Source organism: Leptopilina boulardi, unplaced genomic scaffold (genome assembly GCF_019393585.1).
Source record: "Leptopilina boulardi isolate dan_hultmark-lab unplaced genomic scaffold, ZJU_Lbou_2.1 LbouV2_300, whole genome shotgun sequence".
NCBI lineage: Eukaryota > Metazoa > Arthropoda > Insecta > Hymenoptera > Figitidae > Leptopilina > Leptopilina boulardi.
The window spans coordinates 543,692-553,600 of record NW_026137864.1 but is presented as its reverse complement, the minus strand read 5'-3'; the positions used below and the strand labels follow the sequence as shown (position 1 = coordinate 553,600).

Here is a 9,909-nt window from a genome sequence, read left to right as displayed (position 1 = left end):
ATACAACGCAAGTATAAATATTCCTTGGCGCATTGAGGCGAATTTTCAAAACCATTTCTTATTGGTGGATTCAAAAGAATATTGACGGAAAAATCCGATCGTTCAATAAGATCATCTTAAGCATTTGCTTGGTCAAGAAATTCTTAAGCTGCATTTCCTTTACCAAGCAATTGCTTATTTTTGACTATGAATATATATGGTCTTAAGCTCGACTCATTCGAATAAGACCGTCTTGATCAAGCAACTCTTAAGTCCTTGCTTAAGTCGGAACTATGAATACCGCCCGTAAACATCACAAGCAACATGTTAAAATATCAGATATTCAAGATGGCAGACAGACGAATGTTTCTGATTGGTTGAAAATGTTTCACTATGAATCACCTCCAATTGTAAAGCTTTATTCACTTGCATCCGATCAGAGTTGAATAGTTCCAGGGTTTTTTCTCGCGTAAAATACGTATTTTACCCCCTCCGAGCAAAAATATTTTTTAAGGTGCTTTTACAATAAATTTTTTTTACCGATAACTGTCAATGGATCGTCTTGAAGACGATACGATTTAAGGCACTCTCACACCCGTACGTTGCCATGGTAACCTGCAGGCAGCCAAAAAGGTGTGAGTGCGCCATTAGCTATTAAGTAGTTCAAGTTTAGTGGGAAAAATCCAAAATGGCGATTAAGTGGTGCACAAATAAATATTAGAAATTTCGAAAACCCAAATCCAATAAATAACTTCTGAAAAGAGACCTATTTTGAAATTCACATGAAACTCTCAGTCTTGCATTATTATAAAAAAATTTGAAAAATATTAATTCGAAGAAATTTCATGAAAATTATTAAAATTTTATTTCCACTATTTTTATTGTATTAAATTAATTTTTATTTTTATTATAATAGAAGAAGAAAAATTTTAGTGCGTCACATTTAATTAATTTTTCGAGAAAAATGGTCCGAAAGTAATTTGCGGAAATTGTGGGGTGGAGTCTACAGCTGCGGTAAACGCAAAATAGTAAACGACCTTGGCAGCCATCGCTGAGTACTAGCCGGCTCTACACAAACGGGAAGTTTTTGACTCGCGCGCGTTTGACGAAAAATAGTTTTTCAATAATATTTCGTAAACGGCTATTCCAATTGCAAAAATATTTTACAAAAATGTTTATAAGACCCTAGTGAACATTTTTTTCGGGATAAGTTTTCACTGACTGAAAATTTTTCAGATAAACGAAGCCCTTGAAAATTTGGAAACGTAAATTTGTCAATGTGAAACAAAAAAAATTCATAACTTTTTTCGAAATAAAAAAATCACATTCATACAAAGTTTGTCGTCTTAAGAATAGTTTAAACTATAATTCCTGTGAATTTTGTCAAAAAATATTTATAACTTTGTTTTTTAGAGCGAGTTGAAGTGAAAAATTTAATTAAATTTGTGTTTTTTAAAAATCCAGTTTTTTTCGATTTACTTGAAAACCGAAAACGATAGAGATTTTTTTCATAGAAGAAAAAAGATGCGGCATAAAATTTCCAGTAATGTAGTAATAAAAAAAAAATTTTTTTTTTTAAATCGATTTTTCAAGCGTCAGGGGCTAACTCGAACGGCCGTACAAATTTTATGCGCCCTTTTACATTCCGGCGGCTCAACTTTTGTCTGAAACTTTTTTCGAAATTTTTTGTTTTTTACGAGATAATCGTAAAAAACCATGATTTTATGGTGTTTTTATGGTTTTTACCATGATAATCAAATTTGCGCCAATTTTCACAATCATTTTCGTAATCAGCGCACCAAAATACATTAGTATACCAAGTTTCATTAAGATCGGAGGTACCTCTACTTCGGAAGTACACCCGAATTTTTATTGGATAAAATTTCATGCGTCCCAAAAATTTTATAATTTTCGAAGCGTCAATTTTAAAATAATATTATAATATTATAAAGAAAACTTTACATTGAAACTGATTTTTCCCATCGAAGAATTTTTATTTCAATTCTTATTTAATAGAATTTCTATTAATACAATCTTTCAAATAATAAATTGTGTAGTTCATTGAATTTTCATTATAAACACAATTTTCCATTTATGTCGGAATTTAAATTTTACAATCGATAAAAAATAATTTTAATGTAAACAGAAAATTAAACAAGGAGGGGGTCCTTTATGTTTATTTCATAAACATTATGCTTCCTCATTGTGTGAAGCAAAAAATTCGCTTCCTCGTGAAGGAAGCAATGAATTTGTCCAATTCAATTGATTGATTTAAAAAATTTCGAGTTAAAAATGTTTTAAATTAATTAAATTTTTTGAAAAATAAAGAAAATTTTAATTAATTTTGAGTGTAACATAAACTTTATATATACGAATCGATTCGTTTTAATGCAAGGAATACAATTATTTTATTCATCAACTTGAATTTTAAAAAAACACAAAATTTTTTAGCTAAAATATGAATTTTCGATTTTTCAATTTTTATTAATTCTCAAATTTTAAATCAAATCTATACTTTATATATACCAACCAATTCGTTTCAATGCAGGGAATAAAATTATTTCATATATAAACATGAATTTAAATAAACACATCATTTTTTAGCTAAAATGAGAATTTTTGATTTTTTAACTTTTAAGGAAGTTCTCTCCCTCCAACGTCAGTCAAATCAATGCCCATTTAAGTTTTCATTTGTATCACGTAGTACTAGCTCAACACTTGGCAACGTTGGATTATATTTCCCCCGTTCCGTTTCGTGTCGTCTGCTATTGTTTGATTTATTTTCGTTAAAGAATAATAATAATAATTTATTATTTTAAAAATCTTAATTTTTTATAAGCAAATTCAAATTATTATTCATTATTATGAATCTTTGAAGAATATACTATTACATGTATATACTACTTATATTACTTTCAAATTTCGCGCTTTTTCTATTCCTAACCTACAAGACGCAACGTTGCCAAGCGTTGTGCTAAGTAATTTCTGATTGTCAAAATACGGTGTTTTTTTAGACAAAATAATTACAGGCGAACCTCTCATAAGACAACCTCTAATAAGACAAATTTCCCCTATCGTGTTCCCCTTCTCTAAAACTTTAGATACATATTGCGTCATGCGCAGTTACGTCATGCGGTGCATATGGCTAGTGTTTTAAAATTCTCGGTAAAATTGAAACCTGAGAAGGTAAGAAAGAAAATTGCGGTATAAATTACCGAAAAAAAGAGAATTTATGAGAATATATGAGAATATTCATTTAAGTGATTGATAATTGCCTTTTTTAAATTTAAATATGTATTTTTATAGTATGTAAGTTATAAATAAACGACCGACATGTTATTAAATGAATAATTTGAACAATGAATATAATAGACTGTAAGGGTGCAGTCCCATGGAGCAGATTAGCAGAATAGATTTCAGCCAATCAAAAGTTAGTCTCTCGCGGCAAATTTTACATTTCCGTTAGAGACTCTTTTTTTATTGGTCAACGTCTAATCTGCTAATCTGCTCCATGGGACTGCACCCTAATTTTCTCTGTGTTCTTACTGACAAGATGACAGTTGGGTATATTTGCCTGCACTTTTATCATTGTCTAACACGTGCGTCGTCATGGCAACATGTGTGTTAGACAAGGATAAAAGTGCAGGCATATAAATGTACCTGATTCAATATAATAATGTAATATCATATCAATATTAATATATTAATATATATATTATATATTGTAACAAAGATATTTTTCATTATAATAATAATTGTACAGTCAGGAACATATGTCTGTACTTTTATCCTCGTCATACACGTTGTCATGACAACGCACGTGTCAGACAAGGATAAAAGTACAAGTAAAAATTCTCATAAATTCTCAGAGAAAAAACGATCCGGTAATTTACCGGTAAATTACCGTAATCTTCTTTCTCTTCTTGACGTAATTTACTGTCTTTAGAACACTACATATGGCTGACAATGTAAATAGAAAGAATTGTCAAAACCTATCAAAGCACAATAGCATAAACATAAGGCTAATTTTGGGTATGGACAAAATGCAAGAAAGAAATTTATGATTACTTTCTGTAATTTTTCTACTATTTTTTATATTCATCTCTTTATTTCTTCTAACATAATTTCCAATAAACTCCAACATTATTTTGAAATAGACCGCCATGCGCAAACGGTCACTGTGCATCAATTTCTCCTCTCGCGAAAAACCCGCTTTAAGAGAACCCCCCACTAAAATTGTCTTATGAGAGGTTTCGCTGTAATTGTGAGTCTCCTAAGCCAGGTCTGATCAATTTTATTAAAAGTAAGTGAACATTGGCTATTAAACTTTATGTATATAAAGTTCCAGTAATATCTTTTCGTCAGATTTTTCACAATTTGAGATTTCAGACCAAAAAATTCAATTTCCCATAAGAACCCGTGTTAAATGTGAAAAGAGAAAATTATTTATATCTTTTGTCAAAATCCACCTAGACCTCTAAAAATTTAACTACATCTTCTTTAAACCATTATCTATCAGTTTATCAAGTTTGATAATTAACTCTTCGTCATTTCTGTTTGCGAGAGAACTTCCTTAATTCTTTAAATTTCAATCAAATCTATACTTTATATATATCATTCGATTCATCTTGACATAAAGAAGACGATTATATTATATATTACCTTGTGCGATTCCAAGTGAGATTTTGACTTTTTCGGAGTAGGTTAACCGATTGCAATGAAACTTTGGAATTTTGTTATATATAGTAAGACTAATCTTTAACGTAAATTTCAGCCTAAAATATTTGTTAGTTTACGAGATTTGCAATAATAACAAAAAATTTAAAACTGCTATATCTTCCGTTCTAATAAACGGATTGAGGTCTACTTTTTTTTAAAATGTCAAGGAAAATGAGAGGAATAAATCTCTTTCAGAACATTTTTTTATAATTTTACAACTAAAAAAATTATTAAATAATAATTGAATAACTTTCGCGCGACTAACTAAAATTCAATCACTTAAACGCTAAAATGATCTTACCTGTGTTTTCTTTAATGTTCCAAAGGATTTTTATTGTAAATGTAAGTTTAACTTAAGAAATTTTATTAATTTATTAGTATAAACAATTGAGATTTCTGCTAGTTGACGTGCAGACGACATTGCGCACGCAGCATTCTCACATAGCCAACTGACGTGATTCGTGGACTAAATTGGCTATGTGAGAATGCTGCGTGCGCAATGTCGTCTGCACGTCAACTAGCAGAAATCTCAATTGTTTATACTAATAAATTAATAAAATTTCTTAAGTTAAACTTACATTTACAATAAAAATCCTTTGGAACATTAAAGAAAACACAGGTAAGATCATTTTAGCGTTTAAGTGATTGAATTTTAGTTAGTCGCGCGAAAGTTATTCAATTATTATTTAATAATTTTTTTAGTTGTAAAATTATAAAAAAATGTTCTGAAAGCGATTTATTCCTCTCATTTTCCTTGACATTTTAAAAAAAAGTAGACCTCAATCCGTTTATTAGAACGGAAGATATAGCAGTTTTAAATTTTTTGTTATTATTGCAAATCTCGTAAACTAACAAATATTTTAGGCTGAAATTTACGTTAAAGATTAGTCTTACTATATATAACAAAATTCCAAAGTTTCATTGCAATCGGTTAACCTACTCCGAAAAAGTCAAAATCTCACTTGGAATCGCACCCTTAAATTTTTCGATTTAAAAATTTTTTCAATTAAAAAAAAATTTTTGGAAAAAAGTCGATAAAATTTTTTTTTGGGGTATTTTTAAAAATCCTCTCGTCATTTTTGAGAGATTAATGTGTTAAATAAGCCTACCAAATTTTACCCAAATCCATTAAAACCTGTTAAAGATATCGTGTTCACAAAAACTATCCACACACACACACACACACACATACATCCGGACAATTGATCAGGATCTCATATAACATGTTTCTATATAGAGGAAAATTTGTTTTCACCATTTTTAAAAATTTTATAAACGAAAGGACTACATAGCTTCCTCCACGAGGAAGCAAAAAGAATTATTCAAAATGAAAATTCAGTGAGAATGTAAAGTTTTCTTTACAATATTACATATAAAAAATTATAAATTGTAATAAATTCAAAATTAATGCTACAAAATTAATATAATACACATTTTTTTGCTGATGCGTCCTATCGTATACATTAAAACAAATGTAATTTAAACAAGTTCTGCTTATCATTTTAAAAATAAAAATAGCAGAATTAATTATCTTATCTACTATAGTTTACAATTTCCTGTCTTTTTATCAGTTATTTGCAGACCGACATAAAAAATGGAACTCATTTTTGCCACAGTGGCATTTGTTCTTTTCCTCCTCTATTTCTATATATCATGGCAGTACAATTATTTTCAAAAAAATGAAATACCTTCAGCCAATAAAATTGTACCAGGATTAGGTCACATGCTACCGGTTTTTAGTGAAAAAAAAAATTTAGCAACATTGTGCGAAGATTTCTACAATGAGGCAAAAGAATACAGTATGTACGGATTTTATGAATTATGCTCGCCAGTGCTGTTAGTTCGTGAACCTGAACTTGTTAAAAATATTCTACTAACAAATTTCTCCTCATTTAGTGAAAATCCATTTAAACTCGATTATCAAGATAAAAATGAACTCTTCAGTTTAAATCCTTTTTTTGTCGAAGGTGACAAATGGAAGGAAGCACGTGCACCACATACACACAGTTTTTCCAGCGTGAAACTTAAACAAATAACATTTCAAATTGCAAAAATTGCTGACAAAATGAATAAATATTTGTCCAATCAATGTAAAAATGGAGAATTTGAAACGAATCTCAAGAAACTTTGTAAAAAATTCACAGGTGAAGTTTCGTCAACGGCAATTGGTATCGAGACTCATAATTTTGAAGATTTAAAACCGCGAAATAATGAAATGACCTATAACGAAAGACTTGATAAAGTTTTTGAATCACCTTCATTTAGTACTGTATTCCAACAAACAGTTAGATTCTATCTACCATCATTGGCAAAATTATTTCGACTCGCCGTTACACCCAAAGAAGTTAATCAATATTTTCGACAAATTGCAAAAACCATAATTCAAAATAGAAAAAAGGATAATTTAATTTACAATGATTTTGCTCAATTTGTCATTGATTTTGAAAAATCACATGGTACGAAACTAAATGAAGAAACAGTTACAGCGGCACACATGTTGTCATTTGCCACTGATGTTTATGAAACATCAGCAATAACAATGAGTTTTCTAATTATTGATATGGCAAATCAACCTGCAATTCAAGAAAAAGTACGCAATGAAATTGTCAGTTTATTAAAAAAATACAATGGCAAATTAACATATGATGCACTTAAAGAAATGACATATTTAGAAAAAGTTTTAAATGAATCACAAAGAATGCATCATATAACAGGAATCTTTTCTAAAATTTGTACAAAAAAAATAAAACTCGTTGGCAAAGATGAATTATCATGTGTTATTAAACCAGGACAAAAAGTGGTATTTTCTGCATATGGATTACAAATGGATCCAAAATATTGGCAAGAACCGGAAAAATTCAATCCCGAAAGATTTAATGAGGAAAATAATAAAACTAGACATAAATTTACATTTCTTCCATTTGGTGAAGGACCACGAGTGTGTGTTGGAATGAGAATGGGTGTGATTTTAATAAAAATGGCAGTTGCTGCTATTTTAAAAGATTTTTCCGTTGAGGTTTCACCAAAAATGATTTTTCCAATTGAAAAAGATGAATCGTCTTTTTTTAATTCTCCTAAAGGTGGATTTTGGGTAAACATCAGATCTTTAAATAACTAGTAAACTAACTAGTGCTTAATCTAATGACTAATAAATAGAAATTTATTAATTAAAACATTAAAAGTTGAATAATTTCTGCAATAGTAAAAAATTATCATTGATTTTATTTCAACATATTACTGTTATTATTATTATTATTATTATTATTATTTAATTACTGTAACAGAATAAATAAAATCCTCCAATTCCTAACAATCTTTTGAATTAAAATATAAAATATATCATCGGAAATTAAGAGAACAAGTGTAAATGTATAAAATTTATGGTTGTTCGGCTCAGTATCATTGCTCCAACTATTTATTCAATTCACTTTTAGACAAAAAAAAAAATTAATAATAAAATTTGTCGGTATGCGAAGAAACAAAAATTCATTAAAATGCACTGAATTTTTAGCGCGAATATCAGTGTAAAACTGTCTTGGAATCTGACAAGGATTTTCAAAAAATTTCAATTACTTCCGTATTCTTAAATGTTTCATTTAAAAAAAAAATGAATGAAAAAATTAATTTCAATTTGTAATTGAACAAACTGTGCAATGGGGAAGCACGTTAAAGAGCGCGTCCAATGTTCCACTTCTTGTGTGATGCGGAAGAGAACATAATTATTTTTTTGAATTTTGAAAAACTAATATCCCCCGAGTAACGTGTTTTAATGACAAAGCAGAATCCCAAGAAGCACGTAATATATCCTCAATATCAAGGTAATATTACACGTGAGATTCATTATATAACGCTGTAATATTACAGTAATCTTACAGTGATCTTAAAATGTCCGCCTCAAGGTAATATTAACAGTAATATTACAGACTGATTTGAGTTATTCATAAATCATAAAAAACGTAAATATATTATAAGTCAATTTGGCTTGTTGGTAAAACTCTGGACTCGTGTGCTTTGAGTTCGGGGTTCGATTCCCTGGATGGGTAGATTTTTTTCGTAAAGAAATGTTCCCATAATATTACTGTAATATTCTCTTGTAATATTACCTTAATATTACGGTACAATATTACTGCAATATTACTGTAATATTACCTTAATATTAGCGCGTAATATTACTGCAATATTACTGTAATATTACCTTAATATTAGCGCGTAATATTACAGTAACATTACCGGTAATATTACCTTGAGGCGTACATTTTAAGATCACTGTAAGATTACTGTAATATTACAACGTTATATTACGAATCTTACATGTAATATTACCTTGATATTGAGGTTATATTACGTGCTTCTTGGGATAGCTTAACCGGAATCGTAACCGCAAACGCAACCGGATTAATGAGTTAGAGAAGGACAAACAATATATCTATCCCCCTATTGAAAATCCCCACATGGGAAACCACATGGGAAACCACATGGGATCCTATGTCAAAAACTATGTAAAACCCCATTCCCCACATGGGAAACCACATGGGATCCCATATAAAAACTCATGGGAAATTGGGACAGGAATTGGCATAGGAAAATATCAAAACGAGGTTCCTCCATGTCATTTCCTATGTCAAATCCCATGTCAAATATCATGTTAAATACCATGTTAAATACTAATTGAGATCCTTTATCACTTTTTTGAAAAATTTTCCCATGTCAAACCCCATGTCATTTCCCAAGTAAAAACCTTTATCATTTTTTTGAAAAATTTTCCCATGTCATTTCCCATGTGAAATATTTATCATTTTTTTGAAAAATTTTCCCATGTCAAATCCTCTTTCGCCTTATCGAAAATACCCACATAGGAAAGCATATGGGAATCCACATGGGAAATGGAATACGATTTCATGTGCATTCTTCCAAATGATAAAACAAATAGATTTAAGCATAGGAAATCATATAAGATTTCATATAGATTCTGAAATTTCAACCTAAGATTTCACATGGATTTACATATAGGAAACGATATAGGATTTTATTCGGGAATTTTTTAGTTGGCTGCTTTATGCAGGCGGCAGTTTACAAAAAAAAATTAATTATTTGATTAAATATCAAATAATAATACTTCAACTCATCTGAAAATAAAAAAAAGTTTACTTTACTTCTGCCTTAGACTCTCAGCTTTTATAGTATTCCAGACTGATCTCAACTGTGAGAGAA

The 9,909-nt window shown here is 29.5% G+C and overlaps 1 protein-coding gene across 1 annotated transcript; it reads left to right on the top strand.

The window, feature by feature from the left end:
- The first annotated feature begins 6,286 nt into the window (after positions 1–6,286).
- LOC127282600 (cytochrome P450 6B4-like) lies at positions 6,287–7,884 on the top strand. The gene has a single exon (XM_051306952.1). It carries the CDS (start codon positions 6,293–6,295, stop codon positions 7,814–7,816), a length of 1,524 nt encoding a protein of 507 aa, XP_051162909.1. The 5' UTR covers positions 6,287–6,292; the 3' UTR covers positions 7,817–7,884.
- Positions 7,885–9,909: the final 2,025 nt, after the last annotated feature.